Source organism: Mixophyes fleayi, chromosome 10, assembly GCF_038048845.1.
Source record: "Mixophyes fleayi isolate aMixFle1 chromosome 10, aMixFle1.hap1, whole genome shotgun sequence".
Classification (NCBI taxonomy): Eukaryota; Metazoa; Chordata; class Amphibia; order Anura; family Limnodynastidae; genus Mixophyes; species Mixophyes fleayi.
Genome location: NC_134411.1, coordinates 5,565,835 through 5,588,266, shown reverse-complemented (window position 1 = coordinate 5,588,266; position 22,432 = coordinate 5,565,835). Strand labels below are relative to the sequence as shown.

At 39.8% G+C, this 22,432-nt stretch overlaps 1 protein-coding gene across 1 annotated transcript; it reads right to left on the bottom strand.

The window, feature by feature from the left end:
• Positions 1 to 9,890: 9,890 nt before the first annotated feature.
• On the bottom strand, positions 9,891 to 18,360 carry LOC142103627 (phospholipase A and acyltransferase 2-like). Its single transcript, XM_075187728.1, has 5 exons — positions 18,323 to 18,360; positions 17,876 to 17,935; positions 15,241 to 15,340; positions 12,823 to 13,082; positions 9,891 to 10,659 (listed from the first exon to the last, which is right to left on the bottom strand). The coding sequence occupies exons 2-5, from the start codon at positions 17,885 to 17,887 to the stop codon at positions 10,549 to 10,551; spliced, it is 483 nt and encodes a 160-aa protein (XP_075043829.1). The 5' UTR covers positions 17,888 to 17,935; positions 18,323 to 18,360; the 3' UTR covers positions 9,891 to 10,548.
• Between the last annotated feature and the right edge of the window lie 4,072 nt (positions 18,361 to 22,432).

Sequence of the window (22,432 nt, the reverse complement as noted above, 5' to 3'; positions counted from 1 at the left end):
TACAGCGGCAGTCCCAGCGTGGAAGTAGTAGTGGAGTTGAACCGGCTGATCGGTGAATAGTGATTCTGGTAACAGGTGAGTTTGCTTGTTATTGCAGCAGTCCCAGCGTAGAAGCAACAGCGGAGTAGAGCTGGCTGACCCAGACAAACAAAGCAAGGCACAGTGGAGGAGACAAACCAACAGGAGCTTAATCCCATAGGAAGAGTATGTAACTCAAAGAACAGGCAATGGACAGAGGGACCATGTGAGGTTTAAATAGCGCTCCATACTCCTATGCACCAATGGGAACTGGTAGGAGGTAACAAATAAGGGAAACAGGCAGCACATGCGCAGAACCAACTACATAGGAGCCTTGACCCGAAGTAGTAGCCTGGATCAGGAAGGAGGTAACAACTCCGGTACTTATCAATGGGACCGGCGTGTGACAGTACCCCCTTTTTTAGAAGTGGCCACGGGACACTTAGCGGTGATCTTGCGTGGAAATTTAGCATGGAACTTCCTTAACAACGCAGGGGCGTTGACATCAGTGGCGTTTACCCAGGAATGCTCCTCAGGACCAAAACCCCTCCAATACACTAAATATTTCATTTCTCCCCGAGAAACTTTGGAATCCAAAACTTGAGTAATCTCAAAGTCTTCTTGTTGAGAAAATTCCGGTGTTGTAGAGGAAGATGGAGTGGATGAGAACCGATTAACAACGGTTTCAGAAGAGATATATGGAAGGAGCTTGAAATGCAAAGTGAAGATGGAAGCTTCAATTTGAAGGAGACTGGGTTGATGACTTTTAGAATCTTATATGGACCAATAAATCGAGGAGTGAACTTCATTGAAGGAACTTTGTGACAAATGTTCCTGGTAGATAGTCACACTTTATCGCCCACTCTGAGAGCAGGTACTGCCCGACGTTTCTTATCTGCTGTTGCTTTATAATGGACGGAAGTTTTCCTGAGCTGAGATGTAACCTGGGCCCAGGTGGATGAAAAGTTTCGTAAAAGTTCTACTGCAGCAGGAACATGGGTGCGTGGGAGGTCTGAGAACCTGGGAAGGAGGGGATATAAACCATAGACAATAAAGAATGGAGTAGAGGAAGTGGATTCATTAAGCAAATTGTTGTGAGCAAATTCCACCCATGGCAGAAGATCCATCCAATTATCTTGGTTAGCAGAGGAAAACATACGAATAAAAGTCTCCAAGTCTTGGTTTACCCTCTCTGTTTGGCCGTTAGATTGCGGATAGTAGACAGATGAGAAATTGAGTTGAACTCCCAAGGCTTTGCACAATGCCCGCCAGAAATTAGAGGTAAACTGTACTCCTCTATCGGAAGCAATTTCTTGTGGACATCCATGAAGCCAAAATATTTCTTGAATGAAATGTTGTGCCAAGATGGATGAGGAAGGCAGTCCCACAAGCGTTATGAAATGAGCCATTTTGGAAAAACGGTCTACCATGACCCAGATGGTATTATGATTCTTGCTAGTAGGAAGGTCAGTTATGAAGCCCATGCTTATATGCGTCCAGGGTTTAGATGGTATGGAGAAAGGTAATACAGGACCCATGGGAGCCAGGCGAGGAGACTTGTGCTGAGCACAGACATTACAGGAGGCAACAAAATCTTTAACATCCGTATGAAGAGAAGGCCACCAATAAGAACGTGATATTAATTTATAGGCTTTAAGGAATCCTGCATGACCAGAGAATTTAAATGCATGATGGCAGCGTAATAATTTCTTCCGCAGTGTCTTGGGAACAAAGGACTTCCCCTGAGGGGGAGGATGCGAAGTAGTGGTAGCCAAAAGACATTTAGGATCCAGGATGAGATGAGCCGAAGATGGATCCGGGTCTGAATTACAATTAAAGGCTCGAGAGAGCGTATCTGCTCTGTTATTCAAATAACCTGGTTTAAAGGTAACATGAAGATTAAAATGGGAGAAAAAGAGTGACCACCGAGCTTGCCGAAGATCAAGACATTGTGTGGTTTCTAAGTACAACAGATTCTTATGATCTGTAAAAATACTACATGTCACTACATGTTGTGATCCTTCCAAGTGATAACGCCATTCACATAATGCTAACTTCATTTCCAGTAATTCCTTGTCTCCAGTGGTCTAATTCTGCTCTGCATGTAAGAACTTCCGGGAAAAGAAAGCACATGGCAATAATCGGTTAGATGATGACTGTTGGGAGAGAACTGCTCCGACACCAACGTCAGAAGCATCCACTTCCAAAAAGAATGGTCTTGAAAGATCCGGCTGTTGGAGAATAGGTGCTGACAAGAAGGCATTCTTAAGAATTGAAAAGGCTTCCAAGGCCTCATCTGGCCAGTTTTTTGAATTGGCACCTTTTTTGGTAAGGGCAGTAATAGAAGGCACAATACTGGAATAGCTTGAGATAAATTGTCGCTAGTAGATGGGAGCAGCCAATTTAAAATGGCTTCAACCTTCTCAGACTCCATTTGGAGACCTGATCCGGAAACAATGAAACCTAAGAAAGGAATAGAGGTAGCTTCAAAAGAACATTTTTCTAATTTACAGTTCAGATGGTTCCTGCGAAATGTGGTAAGTACTTCAGAGACATGTGTATCTATGAGTATCTAGGGTTTTAGAAAAAATAAGAATATTGTCCAGATAAACAACAACATAGGAATAGAGGTCCCGAAAAATGTAATTGATAAAACTTTTAAATACTGCTGGGGCGTTACTGAGGCCAAAGGGCATCACCAAATACTCATAATGGCCATCACGGGTATTCCACTCATCTCCAGATCGAATACGAATAAGGTTATATGCTCCCCTGAGATCCAATTTAGTGAAGATTTTAGCTCTTTTGATCTGATAGAATAACTCCGTAATGAGTGGAATAGAGTAGCGATTCTTGACGGTCACTAGATTAAGCCCGCGATAGTCAATGCAGAGATGTAGAGAACCGTCTTTCTTTTTCACAAACATGAAGCCTGCCCCAGCAGGAGAAGCAGAAGGTCTAATAAAGCCTCTCTGAAGGTTCTCTTTGACATAGGTAGACATGGCTTCAGTCTCAGGTTGAAAGAGAGGGTACACTCAACCTCTGGGTGGCATCTTTTCTGGAATTAACTCCCATTGGCGATGAGGTGCTAGAATCTCAGCACGAGCCTTGTCAAAAACATCTGCAAAGGTTTGGTATTGAGGAGGCAAAGTTGATGATTTGGATAGCGTAACAATATCAGAAGAATGAAGCAGCCTCACTTTCTTTAGAGGGGGTACAATGTGTGATAGCAAAAACAGATTTATTAAGGGCAGAAAACGGGTAACAGCCCTACAGTGTATATTACACTGACAATGTAATATAATAAGCATAAGAAAGGATAAGAAAGAATGTGATAGCTTAGGCTAGAGAAGCATATGAGTTTGCAGGTGTAGAGAGAGAAGAACAAAGGACAGAGCCTTGATGGATCCCAATAGAGAGAGAGGAAGAGGAGAGGAACAAGAGTCAGGTGTAGAAGGAGAAATAGAAGGAGCAATCAAATAAAGTAGGAGGCATACCAGGATTGGACATAGGAGTGAATTGTGTCAAGAAGCTGAGAGTATTCAACAGTATTAAAAGCAACGGAGATGTCAAGGAGTACGAGGAGGGAGAAATGGCCCTTTTATATTAGTTAAAAATAGTTCATGGGTCATTTTAGTGAGGGCAGTTTTGGTTGAGAAAAGAGGGAGCAGATATCAAACTACAGGGAGTTGAGAAGAGAAAGTGGGTCAGTTGGTTAAAAAAAAGTATTATGTCGGCAAAGTGGAGTCGAGTAATGGGATGGTGGTTTTAGAGAGTGGAAGGGTCCAAAGGTAGTTTCCTGTTACCAGGGGAGATAAGAGCATATATGAAGGCAAAGGGGAAGACAGCAGTAGAGAGGCAAAAGTTGCAGAGGTGTCCAAGGTGCAGGCAAGTATTGGGCTGATGGTGCTGGGGTTGGAGTGAACAGGGCCAAGGGGGCAGATTGAGGGATAAAGGAAGAGAGGAGAATGAGGGTATTGGTCTCAGATGTAGGAGGAAAGTAACATAGGGTTGCAGGGTAGGTAAAGGAGAGAGTGAGTAGAGGAAGGTGGTTCTGGTGAGATTGGTGGATGGTCTCAATATTCACTTTAATGCAAGTGGTGAAGTTTGTGACAGAGAAAGTGGCTTTTTCTGCAGGAGGACAGAGAAGTGAGTTAGCAGTGGCAAAGAGGTGGTGGTAGTTGTTGAACTGGGTGGAGAAGAGAGATTTGAAATAGGTTTGTTTGACAAGGAAGAAAGGTTGAATTTGGAAGAAAGGAAAGTAGGAAGAAAGGTTGAATTTAAAGTGGATGTAGTCAGTGTCAGAGCATTATTTTCTCATTCTCTGCAGAGCAGGAGAACTTTTGTAGGTAATAAATCAGTGATAAGTGCCAGGTTTAGAGTGTCAGAGATGAAGTTCAGTTGCTGGAGCTTCTTCATCAAGGGTACTGGAGAGTGTATCATTGTAGAGAGAAATGGCAGCTTTGGGGTAGGAGTGGGGAGAAATGGGAACAAACAGGGATTCTATAGAGCTTGTGAAGAGGATGGGGTCAAGGCCCGTTAGTATGTCACTGTGTACAAACAGATATGGGTGGGAGAGCAGGAGATAGGAAGAGGTAAAAGGAAAGAAGCTGGTATACTGAATTATAGCATGCCGCAATGATGAGAGAAGACAAGGTTGAGGGAGTGACCATCACAGTGAATAGGAAATGATGTCCACAGGGAAAGTTTGTAGGACGAGGTGAGAGTGAGAAGTTTAGAGGCAGCAGTGCTAGCCATAAAGTCAGTGGGGATAATTAAATCCCAGAGAAAAGAGTGGGTAGGTTCATGGAGAGGAAGTGGGAAAGTGTCAAAATTGTCTAGAAAAAGGGAGAGGGTGGGATCAGGCAGGTGGTAGATGACAGCAACATGGAGGGGAAGTGGAAAGAAAAGCTGAATGGAATGAACTTCGATGGAGGAGAAGGAATTAGAGGGTTCAGAGAGGGTTATGCTGCAGGTGCAGCCAGGAGACAGTAGGATGCCTTCTCCACTGCCTTGATGGCTATCTGGACGAGGAGTGTGGGTGAAGGTGAAACAACCATACGAGAGTGCAGTAGGGGGAGTGGTGCCAGAGGAGGTTGATCCAGGTCTCAAACAAATTGAGATTTAATAGATGATTGTAGGATGAATTATTGAACTATTACGGAAGGAGACTAGACAAATTTTTTTGATGGGCAGTATGGTACCATATGGTCTGAATTATACAGTGTTTTTGAATTGAAGTGTTCAATAATATCTTCACTCTAACCTGTAGATATCTTATAGCCATAGAAAGGATCTATACTGGTTAATAAGATATTTAGATACACTATGATATCAATAGTAACCTTTGACTATTCTTTTTGATTTATATTGCACTATCTTATGGTTTTACCCTTTATATTTCAGTTCGTTGTTTTCACGTTTATCACTATAAAGCATATCGGCCAAGGTTGACCGTCTTACTTAGGAAGTTTTTCTTAACATACATATGTTGTCTCACTATATCAACCTAATGTATGGGTTAGAAGTATATTTGACCCAATTATCACAATATTCCTTGTAATTTAATGATCTTTATATACTCACCCAGTTAAATGGATTACTATCACGTTATCTTTACCCTTTATAATGCTCTGCAATAAAGGTTAAAGTAACCAATAACTTAATATAGAAAAAGTAGATCACTTTATATGTTTGTCTAATTGCACCTATTTCACAGTCATAATTTGGACATCTAGGGATTTCTGGAGGAAAATTAAAAGATTATAATATTAGTAACTATACTTACCTTCAAGGTCCTTATAATGTTTTGGAATAGAGGTTAAAGAAATCAATAATGTAACACAGATCACGCAGACTATTTCTCTGTATAAACGTACTTTATTCACTGTCACACTTATGTTATTTGAGAAATCTGGAAGAAAATAAAGGATCAAAGATCACCCAATAATCATACCCATCTCTCAGTATTTTACATAACGACTGACATATTTAGTAAGGTTATTAAGATTTTTCCACATAGATGTATAAGATCAATATCGCCAGTCAATATGGCTTGTAGGAATCAAATTAACGAGTTTACTCCCCGTTTATAATAAATACATAATCTGGTAATTCCATCCATACATGTCCAGTTAAGAATCTCTTATATGATATAGTCTAGTTGTATCAATATTGAGTTAGAATCAGTTAAATTCCAGCCGATCGGTGAAAGAATATAGCTATATCCGGTGTTAAGTCTGGCACCCTTGGATACCAAACGGTTGCTAAGGAAGTAGTCATCAAAGGGGAGGGTTCTCCACTTCAAATAGCTTACCAAGCCGTGAATTTGGCTTGCCTCGTTAAAGCTAATAGCGAAACGCGCGTCAGCGGACGCCGCGATCGCTGCTCAGTTTTCTCTAATGTATACCGATTAAGTCCTAAGTCCTAAAGTGCAGATGGTAGTTAACTAATTATCAGTTTAGCGTTATTTTGCCTTGTCAATTGTGGAGGCATAATAGTGTAGCGATAGAATAGAGGCTAGTGGGAGTAGACAGATTACTATGTAATAAACCCCAGCCTCACTGAGTGGATTAACCCTATAGAAGGTTTTGTAGGCAGTTATACAGTGTGACAATAAAGAATCAATACTGCTTCTATCTATATCATAGCTATCAAACACAAGACACTTCATGTTATTTGAATAGGAGTACCTGAAAAGGAAATAATCCATTTATGAGTAATAGGACTGATATATATATATATATATATATATATATATATATATATATATATATATATATGTTCAATTTATATTAAATAGATTACAGAGGAGTTATCATAAGACCTATCAGCCCTATTAAGCATCACTATTAATGATCAATTATATGTTAAATGTGTTCAACTAACCCATCTGTCTCATAATATTGAGCTCAAATTTGAGTAATATCAACCATGTATCATTGAGGTGATCTATTACAACAGAGGACAATCATTATACAGCAATAGGGGAATCATTTAAGAACAAAATTCTCTTGATATATATTAAACATAGGAATTTATATCCTAATAAAGTAAACATTTCTTCTGAGCAGGATAGCCGTTAGACAAGGAATTATTGTCTATTTTATCAGCATTTTTGTTAATCTCAGTGTGTCAATCCATTGCATCTTTTAATATTTCGCTACTAGACCAATTGTAAATCAATTTAATTAATAAATAATAATTTTAATGATTTCAGTACACAGCAATACAAGATATACGTTTATGCTGTTTTCATTCTGAGTGCCCCAGATGATCATTCTCTTTTCTCTTTTAATATTTTGGATCAGTACTTGTAAAATGATCGGGTGCACCCTTCCTCGTTAGATATAATATATTTACAAGCCAAATTGGTATTATAATCAGAGGAAGATGAATGGAGAGCTTGGTGCAGTCTTAATCCTTTGTCAAATAAATGATTGTAGGAAGGTCAGAACATACCATTGCATTACACTGTTTTATAGATAAGATATGGGTATTTGCACAATTGGTTTCATCTTATTATATACACTTACTCCCTTCATTCCCACTTGTGATATTACACCCAACATAAGGAAGATACTATTATAACTATTATAATCAATGAGCGCCTATTTATTTATTTGAACTTTTCATGTCCTGAAAACCTAGCAACATGTGAATGCTCTAGGAAACTCTTCCTCCAACTTGCACTGACATTAAATACACTAAAACCACAACAACAATTACCTGCTCGGCATAATCTGAAAGCTGTGTGAGACAGACTCCTTGTCTGCCGTCTGCTCAGACTCAGCACTCATTGGAGAGCGGAACCAGCCCCATGTGTGCACTGAAGAATGGAGGGGGATCTAGCCCAAGTAGAGGATAGACAAGAGGAATGGAAGAACTGAGGAAGAGTGAAGGGGAAGGGATCTAGCAGGATGGAAGTGAAGGGATGAGACAGCAGGACCTTCTGGTCTGACTGACTGTGCCCCTTGGGTAATTGGGTGGATGGTTGGCACCCCAAAAGTAGCGTAAAATAGTATTCCACAGACCTGGTCTTACCACAGTGGCAGATAAGTAGCAGTTATGCAGAGAAGTAATATAACATGACTTCCAATATGCAATGATCTTCAACATTTCACAAAATAAATAACAGCAATACGCAGACATAATTAATGTAACGCAGGTTACTGAAAAAATAGATCTAAATGGAAAGTGAGGCACTAGTGCTTCGGTGAAATGGGTTTCACTGGATAAAAACCTTTGATTGACAACTGGTTGTTAAAGGGTTAATTAAATACTCACAGTAAATGTTAATGCAGCAAAAATGGAATTATTGTATAACTCCTGACTATCAATATCTGAAATAACTCTCAGCAACTCCATGTGGGTAGATCCTCCATTATCCCAGGCAGCAGTAACACAGCACAACAGCAGCCAGCAACCACACAGTGCCCTCAAGCAGTTCGTTTATGGCTCTTCCCTATCCTTCTGGTATACCCTGGCACCAAAAATGCTGTTAAGCAGGCTTTGTATAATTTGTTGCATGGTCTAACTCTTTCTGCACGCTTCAAGTGCAGTCCAGGGGGTAAATGTATCATACCCCGGTTTCTTCAACTTGCGGGAGTTTGGCGTCTTCGCAGTTTAAATTTAAAGCGGCGCTGCCTTGTAAAGGGAAACTTCCCTTTACAAGGCAGCGCCGCTTTAAATTTAAACTGCGAAGACGCCAAACTCCCGCGAGTTGAAGAAACCGGGGTATGATAAATTTACCCCCAGGTCTCTTGTTTACAGTTTGTCCATCCCGAAATTGCTGACACCATTTGCCATGTACTTTCCAGAGGCATTTCTGAATGAGTGCATGCAGTAATATGCCTGCTTTTCGCTGGGTATAACATTGCCTGTCGTCCAGCCCCTTCTTCTTCACCCTCTGCCACTGAGATAATTTCAGCCCAGTATGTAACAACGTATTATAACATTGTGGGGATTATAATACAGACAAAAATATTGTACATTATTATGAAACAGATGGCGAAAGTGGAAGTTCCAAAATGATCTTACAATCGCAGATGAATGGGGACGATTGATACATAAATTAGGGGAATAACAATTGCATCTGCTTTTGCCACAGTGCATTATCCTCCACCAATATTAATGCAGCCACTGGCAATTGACAATTATTTTATGGTTACAGGTGGTGTACTACATTGGAATGAGGAGTGACAGTGGAAGGTGGAGACCTGAGAGATTAATTAGTTATTATACAAATGTTAAGGGCTAGATTTACTAAACTGCGGGTTTGAAAAAGTGGAGATGTTGCCTATAGCAACCAATCAGATTCTAGCTGTCATTTTGTAGAAGGTACTAAATAAATGAAAGCTAGAATCTGATTGGTTGGTATAGGCAACATCCCCACTTTTTCAAACCCGCAGCTTAGTAAATCTAGCCCTAAGAGTCAATTGCTGCCAACTATGATTGCCTTCACCATTTAAATTAACCAAAAAGTCACAACATGAAAATTAATAAAAAAAATATTATTTTTATTATCTTTACTCATAGAACATACAGGTTTTTTTTTCAAAAATACATTGACAACAACTAGATTGTACTCCCCTTAGATTGTACGCTCCTTCGAGCAGGGCCTCCTCTCCTCCTGTTCTCCCCCACCTTAACTCTGCTCTCCAGCTCCTTGTCTTTTCCCTGAGGCCCTTCTACCCCTCTAGCTACCCCGCTGGGGCTCTCGTCTGTCATCTAGCTGTACTTTGAGCTTCCGAGTTACTGTGCTTTTTGTTAACTGTTCCGTGATGTCTCACCCTGTACTGTATTTCTGTCTGTCCCTGTACGGTGCTACGGATACCTAGTGGCGCCCTATAAATAATAATAATAATAATAACTAAACACAACTTAGCAATCATACTATAACAGTTACATATATATATATACAATATTACATATAGCACCTGTATTGTAATCTTTGAGCACCTTACAAACAGATCACCCCCAAAAACAAGGAATAAATCCTAAGAGAGAACTGCTCACTTACCTAACTGTGTGCAGTCTGTGATAATCTATTTACATTGAATTTTGGACCTGTGCTGGCTGTGATGAGTGTACATAACAATATATATAACAATATATGAGAGCACATCAATTTTTCCCATAAAATGCTTCTAAATCATAACTGCAGTGCCGAAACAATAATCATCAGACCACAACTGGGAGTTAGTAAGAAGGGGGAGGATAGTTGGATATGTAGAGATTGGTGCATTGATATGAATAAATGGACAAGGACCGGACATCATATTATATTATTATATATTGTATTTATATTTTTACTATTGGAATGATAATTAGAATCTGTTTATTTCATTGTCTAACATGTGGTCAAACATGGAAATGTTTATTCCCTTAAAGATTTCCCAAAATAAGAACCTGCCATAAGATTGGCAGTGAGTGAAAACACTATAGCAATAGTCTGCAGGACGCCAGCTGGAGATGATTTAGAAGGGCTGCGATGTTCTGTAGGCCTGTAGTAATAATTGTCATTGCTTTTTATTGGTTATGTCTTCTATTCCTTGTGCTGGCAAACACTAAAGCTGCTATAACACCTGCAAAAGCAACTGCACCAGCTCCAACTCCAACTGCCATTACAGCATTATCCACCTGCAAAGATAAGAGGTAAAGGGTTATTTTCTAACTCAGGCTTCACCCAGCTGCTCCACATTGTGTCTTGGTACAACAGCTTTCCCTGACAGTTCTGACCAATAACTCAATGATCCAAAGCAGAGGATGATTTGGATAGGCAGTCATTTTGAGGCCACACAAGTCACAATTTGCAACCAAAATTGGTGTAATTGGCTATCAGGTTTACAGCATTTTCAGGCACCTGAAAGACTCTTGCACTTCCCCAAGTGGCAGCCATAGGTATGCTGGTGCTTGTAGTACTACAAGTATCAGCATGCCCAAACTGCTAATGGCAGCCTGAGCTTGCTTGGACCTGAAGTGCACCAAGGCAAAATGGCGTCTTTATTATAAAATAATTTTTACTTACCCCACACCCACAGCCCCAGGCGTGTGGGAAGAGCCCCTGGTGGGGTCCGCTTTTCTTTTGCAAACCCCATTTCCCTGCTTTAGTGCCACCAGCCCCGACTAGCAAAGCCTGGTGCTAGCTCTAGTAAAATCTGAGCGACCCTATGATTTTTGTTCCCCCCCCCAGTTTACTAGTAGCAGCCTAGTCTAGCAGTACAAGGGTTAGTCTCTCTTTTTTAACTTATTTACTGTATTGTGCCGGAGGGGCCGTATTGTCTGTATTGGCTGTATTGTGAGCACTAGAGTTAATGTATTTACAGTAAGGGGGGTGGGCTTACCAAACATAGGCAAAAGCCTATGTTTGCCTGTCGCTGACCCTGTTTATAGATTGTATATGACTCAATCTAAATCTGAGATCTACAATGTTTGAAACTTTTGCTAAAAGCCAAACATACTTTTGCTATCAATTGTAAGTTTTCTCATAGACTATACCTGTGGCTCTTGCTAATATCTAAGAGTTGACACAGTCTGTGGGATCTGGGACCCTCCAGGATTTGTTGGCTATACAATATCATCTGATTGGTCGTGTGCCTTCCGCTGCATTCAAATAGGGCACAATGCTAAATCACTGTCCAAAACAGATATTATTGATCCAAAAGAGACCATATACCTGAGATGTATATTTCTTGAAAGGCCAGTGTTACAAGGTTAAAAATGATTATATAAAAACATAATATCCATAGAGGCTGAAGTTTGCACAGGCCACACAATAAAAGTAATACAGCAACCTAAACACATTCACTGTGTTAATTTTGATACATACAGAGTTAAAGTTACAGAAAAATAAGAATTGTGGGTTGAAGATTTTGGGTAGAATGAGCACCATGGAGTGCTACTTATAAAGAATCCTACACCTGCAAAAGGAACTTCTGGTGTCCCTGAAGTTGTCAGCATAAACTCCAGGCAGACAACGAAACTATAGATCATACTTGCCAACATTTATTTTTCTTTTTCCGGGAGATGCCGGCTGGGACGTGGGCGTGCAGGGGGCGGGGCGGCGAAATCACGTCATTTTGGCCCCGCCCCCGTGACGGAATGACGCAAATCGCGTCATTTTACAGCGGGGGCGGAGCTAAACGCCGCGATTCCGGGTGAATCGCGGCGTTTAAACTGAATTTTTCCCACGTCCTATCAGGGAGATTGCCACACTCGTCCGGGAGACTCTCGCAAAATGCGGGAGTCTCCCGGACAATCCGGGAGAGTTGGCAAGTATGCTATAGATACAGCAATTCGCCTATAAACAATTTATTTAAATCCAGCCAATAAAGTAAAAAGCAAATGGCTTCAGTACATCATAAGAGCAGAGTATGCAGTTCTATAAAGCATTGTAAAAAAGGAGATTTCTTTTTGTGGGATGAGATTATTGAAATGACATAAGGGATGGAGACAGTGTATATTTAGGGTATTCCCTTGGTGTGTGGAGGGGCACAGGGCCATTTCCACCCTGCTCACAGAGGTGCAGATTATGCCTTTCCCTATACTTTTAATGAGGGTATTTTGTGCATTCCAGGTGCAGTGCAGCAGCGAAGAATATTTCTGAGAGCACTTAGCCCAATGTAAAACAAAGCATCAAGCAAACAAAAGTACCACATGCAATAAAGACAATCCTGATGTCCTCTCATTCTCATGATTAATGTAAGTAATAACTAAGGCTAAACGAAGTAATATTTGATTATGTTCTATTTCATGTAAAGAGTGGTTTTAAAGTGATAGAAGTTTGGACTTTTTATACAATACCTGATCGGAGAAACTGTCGCCATATCTCAGTTCTGTCACAAAGTGTTCACAGTTTGCACTGGTGACGCTATAGTCCAAAATCTCCCCAACCCTCTCCATTGCTGCTCGTACTATTTTTCCTGGTGGGTAGGGACTTCTCTTCTTGTCGTACTTGTTATTGACTCTATAGATGCAGTCAGCAGCAACTTTCTTAATACGATCTTTTCTCACCACCGCTTTGGCTCCAAATGCAGAGGATAAGCTGGAGAAACCATCTTGATCTAATAGCAAAAAGGTAAAATCACTTGTATCAGTTGTATGTTTCATTAAATGGGAACTCTGTTAGACGGTCGCGGCGGCCGTGGGCACCGCCGCGACACCCATTGCCTCCTTCCGACGTCCCGGCCGTCGCTATGACGACCGGGACATCACTCGGCACATCACCAGGGCAACGGCCGGACGCCGAAAATAGACTGTAGGCGCTCCGTCAGGCTGAGTAGCCAGGCGCATGTCTGACAGGTCAGCCTGTGGGCTGATTAAGGTAATTAGTACAGGGGGCTGTGCATGATTCAGAGCTAGGCTCTGATTGGTGGCCTTTGGTACTTAAGGCAGTGAGGTCTGCAGCCTCACTGCCGGTTATAGCTTCCTGCTACCAGTTTGCTGACCTGCTCTGCCCTTTGTCCCTATACTGTGATATTCTGCTGGATTACCTGTGTATGACCCCTTGCTTGGATTTGGACCCTGCCTGTGTTTCTTGTGACCCCGACCTCTGATGTGTTTACCGACCTTCCTGTTTGCCCGTGACCCTTGACCTCGGCTTGGTTTATTGGATTTGTTGTTTGCTGCCGGCCCTTGACCCGTGCCTGGACCTCACTCCGCTTTCCTGGGTTCTCCCCAGCCAGTACGCACTTCACGACCCTCTGTCAGTCTGCGGCCAAGTCTGTCCCCATCATTAGGGGCTCCAGTGAACACCTGACTGGCAGAGCAGACTTTGGGTTTGTGCAGTATCGGCTAGAGGGGTTCCTAACAAACTCATATATATATTTCCAGATCTGAGAGGATGGCTATAAAACTCTCCTGTGCAATTTACACAGTATAAGCTGTTTATCATTTACATAAGTAGACGAAACGTCATATCCAGCACATTAACCCTATGTCCCAAATGCACAGATCCCACTTGTTTGTTTTTTTCTTCCAATGAACTAAATGCTTCTATGACCCCTAGTAAAGTATTCATTTACTTGGAAAAGTAAGGGGCTATTTTAACTCTTCTTGTGGTAAGTTCCAGTAAAATTTTTCCAAAACAGCACACAGGAACTATTGTATTAGGCACAGAAAACTGTAATAAGTGATAAATAAGTGATAATTAGAACATGATGCTTTTTGAAATTAATATCAAGTGCATTTATCATCAGCGCTACACCACATTACAGTTTTGTTCGGATACCATGGAGTTTGAAATTTATCTACAGCCAGTGATTAGTCAGACTATTGGAACGCAGTTTATATAAGGAAACTGGATCCCACATTAACAAGCAGCATATTTTGAAGTTGCAGTGATTGTGAGTATTTTGTCGATCCTGGCTGAAGGGAGGGATATTGTATATCGGGACCATCTCGTAAAGGACACTACATAATGATTTTTCATCTGCAAGTTCATAAGTGCTAATTAGTGACATTTGAATCTATTTTTTAAGAGGTGGGACTATGTTTCTTTCACTATATGCCAACACGGTATATACAGTATATACTGCTGAGACGGTTTTATAGGTAATTATCAACTCTTAGGACTTATTCATTCACACAATTAGTGTGTAAGGTCTCTAATTCTTCGAGACAGCCCCAGGAACATTTGATATTTATTTAGAAAAGCATGATCTATGTATCATTTATTGACATGAGTAGCTGAATTATTTGACTCCAGCAATTGTCTTTGCTTACACTATCACTGTTGCTTGATTATTTTTTTATTCATAGCATATGAGCTCATTTGTTGTATTTGTATATTTTATTGTGAATTTAAGTTTTAATAAATTGGTCTTTTAATATATCCACAGGTTTCTGTGTCTGATACGATAGTTCCTGTGTGCTGTTGTACACATTTTTTACTTTATTGCGTTTAGTTTGGGAAGAGCACGTCCCCCATAATAGCAGCCTCAAACTATCATAATACTCAGCGCTTGAAGGTTTTATATTTTATTATTTATGTAGTATTTGTGGAGTTAGTAAAATTAAATACATTCCTTCATACATTTTTAAAACAAATAAGTAATTTTTCTGATCAATATTTGATTACAATAACTCTAAATTCCTGCACTATTACATTAAAAACACATATTAAAGTCATATATTTTATTATCCTTCCGCACATTCCATTAAAGCACATTTAATCCAAACGTATGAAACAGAGATACTGTGAGAAACTGGTAATCCTCTTACCTGTTAAATGGACAACATATCCACGGCCCACATAAACACCCCAATGTTGATACACAGGACGGTAGAATTCTAATAAGTCTCCAGGCATGGGAGAAGGACCCTATGAAAGTACAAAAAGGAGCAAATCATTTTAGATGTAAAACGGCTTATTGAACGACAAAGAGCCCTATAATAATACAGGACATAAATTAGTAAAAAAATAATATACAGCTCATATGCAACATTTTAAAAAGTAGAAAAAATGGTATGTCTTATTTCTGTCAACATTTAAATGCCCACTCCACTAAATTTTGTATAGAACACCCTATAATAATATTAGAATTATATCTGCCATCTTTGCATCTTTAGCTCCAGGTATCAATACAGTTATACCACTTTCATATTGCCGCCCCTGCAATTTCCCATGTTTTTCAAGCCGAGTTTTTGCCGAGGTACAGAGCGTCCCAGCTCAGAGACCCCATTCCCACTGCACCTTGGACCCTGGAATGTCCTGGGTCGACCCCATTCATACTGAACACGGGTCTGCCCTGGCAATAAGTGTGAGTCATCACAAGAGGAGCTTTCATTGGCTGCAAAATACTGAGGTCATTTAAAGGAGAATACTTTTTTTGCACACAAAGATGAGGTCACAGTGGGTGATGACTGTTCACAGCATTGCTTTAAACATGGCCGACGAGTTACTATTGGGTAGCCCAGAGTTCCTGTTTTATTGCGTTTATTTGCTGTTTTAAATAGCAAATGAAAGCTTGATGCAGCTGCACAGTGTCATTTCAGGAGGAGAAAGGAGCAAATTCTAGCACAGAGGAAGAATACTCTGCGTCTGTATATGCACAGGAGGAGAGTTTTTCTAAGGGCCAGCGTTCCAGGAACCCAATCAGCTGCTTTATGTGAGACCCAGGTTGAAAAACTCGGGTCTCACCTTTCAAACTGCAGGCTAACCAAGGCCAACACGGGAATCACCCCACCAAAAGTCCTGGGTCTAAATCCCAGGTTTTCAGACCTGGTATTTTTCACTAGCACCATTCATAGCATACTTGCCAACATTTTTTTTTCTTTTTCCGGGAGATGCCGGCTGGGACGTGGGCGTGCAGGGGGCGGGGCTGCGAAATCGCGTCATTTTGGCCCCGCCCCCGTGACGGAATGACGCAAATCGCGTCATTTTACAGTGGGGGCGGGGCTAAACGCCGCGATTCCGGGTGAATCGCGGCGTTTAAACTAAATTTTTCCCCCTTCCTATCGGGGAGATTGCCACACTCGTCCGGGAGACTCTCGCAAAATGCGGGAGTCTCCTGGACAATCCGGGAGAGTTGGCAAGTATGATTCATAGTGCGCCTAAACCCGGGTCGTCTGGGATTGCCCCGGCAAAAAAACTGTTTTTTCAGGCAGTATGAATGGGGTATAGCTGTCAAAGCTGTCCCACATGCAGACTCCCATGCTGCAGTCAGGAGAGACTGACAACACTATTACCATCACCACAACTGTGCATTCACAATGTATATGTATTGTGACTATTGTTTTACTATATGGAAATAAACTGATTCTATTGAAACAAAACCTTCTCAATTGTTTACATGACTACCTAGGAAATTTCCACCAAAGACAGACTACCATGGGAAATCAGCACACACTTAAAATTGCAACATGATAACTTTGCCAGTTATGTGGATCATTACTGATCTGGACTATCATCTATGAATTGATCTCTCTACTGTGACTGACACCTATTCAGAGCATTTCATTTTATTCTGTGATAATCATCCACATTTAAAAATGCATGTTATTACTTTATGTTTATATAAACTGAAAATTAGCAGCTCTGTAGGATATTTTGGGGTCTATGCATCGATTTTATGAGGTAGAACTAAATAAGCATCGCTGCACATCGGAGTGATGCATATTTATGTACCGCTAAGATACATCATGCCGGGGTTACTCTGGGAGCCCCGGCGAAGTGACCGCTCTGGAGCAAAGTTTTTCTTCTGCTCACAGGCAGCTTAGCGCTGCCGTTGAGCAGGAAGAAAACCCTGCAGATTTCTGTGAAATCTCCTACGTTAGGCAGTTATTGCAAAGCAAATATACTTAAAAGATGCAGATACAACTGTTTCCGCATCTTTTAAGTGTGAATTAGCTTGATGCATATATCCCACAGTATAAATCAAGTGTCAAGATGGAGATTTATGTATTAATTTACTTTGTAAAGTAAGGGGTACGATACCTTTTCTAAATTTAAATGTAATATTTAAGATTTAGTATACTTTAAATTTCAAGATGGATATAGAGTTTATAATAGTAAATATATTAATTTAGTACTGGTACAGTGAGATGCATCGTGTGTTATTTGTATACCCTAGACCAGGCCTGTCCAACTTGCGGCCCTCCAGGTGTTGTGAAACTACAAGCCCCAGCATGCTTTGCCAGTAGACAACCTGTTGATAGCTGGAAGGGCATGCTGGGACTTGTAGTTTCACAACATCTGGAGGGCCGCAGGTTGGACAGGCCTGGTCTAGGGTATACAAATAATTTTCAAAAGTGCAAAACTTTATGCTTAACTGCAAAATATTGAAAGCTTTCAAATATGCCCAATACTCATTTGCAGTAGCTAATTTTTCCATTTTTCTTTCCCTTTTATACTTACATTTAGAGGCATGTCTGTCAGATGCTCTTCTTTCGACACACAATTTTGGATCTAGAGTACCTATTAAAGGGTGAAAAATACTTTTACTTTATATATGATCTATGCAACATTTACACCTCTCAAAATCATGTGTAGACATTGTGTAAGATCACTCACTTATAAAATTAAAGTGCCTGTTGTCTTGTTAAAATGATAATTCCCCTAAATACATATTGTATTTATGATCATTTACAGTATGTGTGAAACCTACAAGTACGTTTTAAGAAAGTTCATTGCTAGCTTTGTTCAATAATAATACAGTGAATAAAGTTTTTTTCTTTAAATTCAAAAGGATAATTATTAGTGCTACAAATAAAATACAGTCATATTGTACGTAAATTATTTTGTTATTATGTATATTGTATCATTATTGTAATGTAAGTATATAGCAATCACTCCAAAACTTACCAATACCACAGTTGCACCTGCTATAAACTATATTACTGTAGACAACCCTTTTATACCTTATGTATGCTTACAAAGTTTCACTTTCCTTTTCCTTACTTCACCTTCTTTAACTAGTAATCTCCTGCACGCACCTTGGAAACAGAAATGTGTAAAGAATTACTCAGCAACTAAATATAATCTTTGATCCCCGCCTATGTTGTGTCATTGAAGTTTGCTTTTATTACTATAAATCTGTCCAGCCTGTACCTAAGATAATATCTGACAGCACTGTGACATCACATTTGTTGCCCGTCAGGTGCTGAAATCTGCTGCTGCCCTGTGGCATCACTGAATTCCTATGCATCTCAGGTCTGAAGTATAGGCACATAACGGGTGGACATAGCGCCCCCGTGGTCTTGCACCCTGAGCAATAAACAAACCAATCTGTCAGTGATTCGATTTAAGAGCTAAAGCTGGGTACACACTACAGAAATTTCTACCAACTTTTTATGCCGAGCGATTTTACATGCGATCGATGGTCCGATCGCTCGGTCCATGGACTGCATACACACGAGCCTTGTTTAGGACGATAAAGGGAAGAGCGGACGTCCCTTTAGCGACTTTTTACAGCCATGTTGTCGTGAGCAATGACTGTAATTTCGTACTCCCTGTTGTGGATCGGTCGGCAGTTTATACACACTACACAGCGGAAACGAGATTGGAACTAAAATATTAAACGGTGCGACCAACCAAATGAGGCGACAATCGTCCATTTGGGCAGACTTTCGACCATCGTGTCACTGCACACACTGACCCGACTTTTGAACGAGCGGTCGTATGTCGGCTGTTTGAGCCGATTATTGGACGAAAACGGTGTAGTGTGTACCCAGCTTTACACGAGACTTGGTAACTAAATATATTTAAAAAGGTTTAGACTGTAAGGACCTGAGGCATTTGGATTGCTGTTAGAATAGTGAATAAACAATCACCTCCACAAGTGGGAGGAGCTGTAGGCTAATTCTAGTAACCTTGGAAGAGGTACGAGGTGGTGGAGGAAAAACATGGCCTGGTTCAGACTAATTTATGGCTTAAATTACTCATAAAAGGTACATTGGTACAGTATTGGTCATGTGACAACTGTATAAACTCAAAGTCCTCCAGCTCTGAGCTGGTACAATATTGAAGTTGTTTTTCAAACCGGAAATGTTCGTTTTTAATGTTCGCAACCATTATTTGATTACTCTCCACATAGTAGTTTTATTCAGAACTGAGTTTGGGGAAAGGGGACAGATTGGAGTCAAGTTGTTAGTTTCTTTAGCACCGTTCTGTGTTTTCACCAGCAGATGGCGTTTCTCTACAGAACTCAAGTCCTCAATATTTAACTTGGGTAACTGGCTGAGGAGGGGCCTTCCGTAATGCACTGAACTGGAAGGTGGACAAGCTGTTCATGAAATGATAAATAGAAATTCTTCTAGATGTTGTCAGAAGGGCTTCATTGATATTCCATCACATGTCCTAACAATGCACCCTCTGGTGGTGCCTTCACTCTGGTTGAGGTTTTTTATCTTACCTATTAACTGGATTTGGGCTTAAATAGAGACTGGCTTAAGAGGATTTCTAATTACAGATAAACCTTATTTCATTTCCTAATCGTACATAGTTTTATTGGAAAATATTTAGTACATGGTGTTTAGTAATACTACACTATGAGCACCCTCTGGCTCTATATATATTTTTCATACATATATATATATATATATATATATATATATATATATATATATATATATATATATATATATATATATACAGTGGTCGAGGTGGAAAATTAGTAGTGGCGGTATGGAGAATGTTAGTGAAAGGAATTTGATTGTTTTACAATCAAACAGTAGGAGAAGTGGTGGTAGGTCATACCATCGTATACCGACTCAAATTCACCACTTAAGCTTTGCATATGACCACTTCTCCTACTACCTTCATAGGAACACTGCATTCACTTATCATTTTCCATACCACCACTTCTAAATTTCCACATTGACCACTGTATGTATATAAACAGCTGCTTTTCCTGACAGCTCTGACCAATATCGGAACGATTCAAAGCAGAGAATGATTTGGATTGTTTGAAACAGGTTGTATATTGCTGCATCAGTAAGGTCTATCTATCTATAGATGGGCCATCATTGGGGGACACAACACCTTTCAAAAATAGTTCAAAAGAATAAAATTGCATATAGCTTTATTGGTATTCATGAACATCTAATTAGTTCACCTGTAATTTTTATATTTAATAAAGCAGTGAAATAAAATTGCAGATATGGGCAAAAAGTAGGAAACTATAGTGAAAAAAGAAGAAATATATCAATGTGTAATTATTGCTCATGTTATAATATCCATAATAAATATTCTATTAAATTTAATTCACATTATTTTAGCTATTTTAACTTATTAATGTTTGTTTTAGGGTGATTTGAGAGTCTTTATGCTATCTGCTATGTTAATTATTATTGTGTGATATTCTCAGGACTTGTAATCAAATATTTCATTAACAGAAGATTGCACTTTTACAGGAAGAAGATGTATTAGATTTCTCTTTTATCCTATTCAGTGCCTCTGTTACATTGCTTATGTGTTAGTTACAAAGTAACTTTCTAAAGTTACTTTTTAAAACTGCTACTTTGTTTCTATAACAGCTGTCACTTATGTTAAGAGAACATAAGTTTGGCCGTCCGGCCAAAATTACGTCACTATAGAGCGCAACACTCTCATTCCTGGTATTCACTGTGGTCATTCAAGGAGGTGGCGGATGTACCGGCGGTAGAATGTAGAAAGCTTTGTAAAAAAAACATTGTGCTGCCGGTACAACCGCCGCCTCCTTAAAGGACCACTGTAATAACAGGGATGAGATTGTCGCGCTCTATGGTGACGTCATTTTGGACGGATGGCCTGTTGATGTGCCACATTTCTGTGAAGTCTGTTTTCCAAGGTGTCGGGGGGAAAACACTATCGGTAAGCACTCCATCGCTTTTCTCATGTAGGGCGTCTGGGTTTAAGCACTCGGTATTTAGTACCCAACTCAACATTCTGATCAATGCATAGGTGAGGTTAAAAAATGTCAATCACCTGCCACATATGGGGCCTGACTCATTAAGGAAAGTAAGGCAAAAAAAGAATTGTATATCTGCATCCAGAGCTCTAGACATGATTATATGTGCATAGAGTGGATAGCATCCAGTTGTTAATTCTTAATTTTGAAGCAGCTATATTTTAGCAAAATAATATACCTTAACTTGTAGCCAGGAAAAGTGTATACGTGCATGGCAGCAGTACCAGAATAGGCACTTACAATAGGGTAATATTATACAATAAATAAAGTAACAAATACCCTCCCAATAGACAACTGTACCATTGTTACATTTAATTTTATCAGGATGTATGCCATGGGGTAGTTTACATATAAATATACATAAATTGTACACAAAAAAAGATAATATAGAGCACACATGCTATAAATTAATGCATTACCTAGGAACGTAACTACAAATATCTAGGCCCCAAAGCCAAATAGTGAAGGTGCCCTTTACAAACCATCATAACATTATACCCACCAGTTGGTATCCTATAAGGAAGATTACTGATTGCAATAGTATCAGTCTGGCACAGTAGTGTGAATTATATATAGAGTAATTATATCCTCGTTGTTTCTAAATCTTACAGCTGCAATATTGTTTTATGTTTTTTTGTATTAAAATTTTAATTTCTTTCATTTTCCTTCTGTATTGACCCTAAAAAACCTAGTATTATTTGAATGTGATCCACCAGTACTGGGAACAAATAATTTAAGGTCTGAGTCTGTGCTTCTTTACTAATAGTTCATAGATAGAAAGACACATTTTGATTATATAAAAACTAGGATATCCACAGAGACTGAAGTTTGCTCAGGCCACAAAATAAAAGCAACACAGAAACCTAAACACATTAATCATAATCATCACCATTTATTTATATAGCACCACCAATTCCACAGCACTGCACAGAGAATATTGGTCATTCACATCAGTCTCTGCCCCATTGGAGCTTACTGTGCAACATTTACATGTCTCAAAATCATGTGTAGTCATTGTGTAAGAG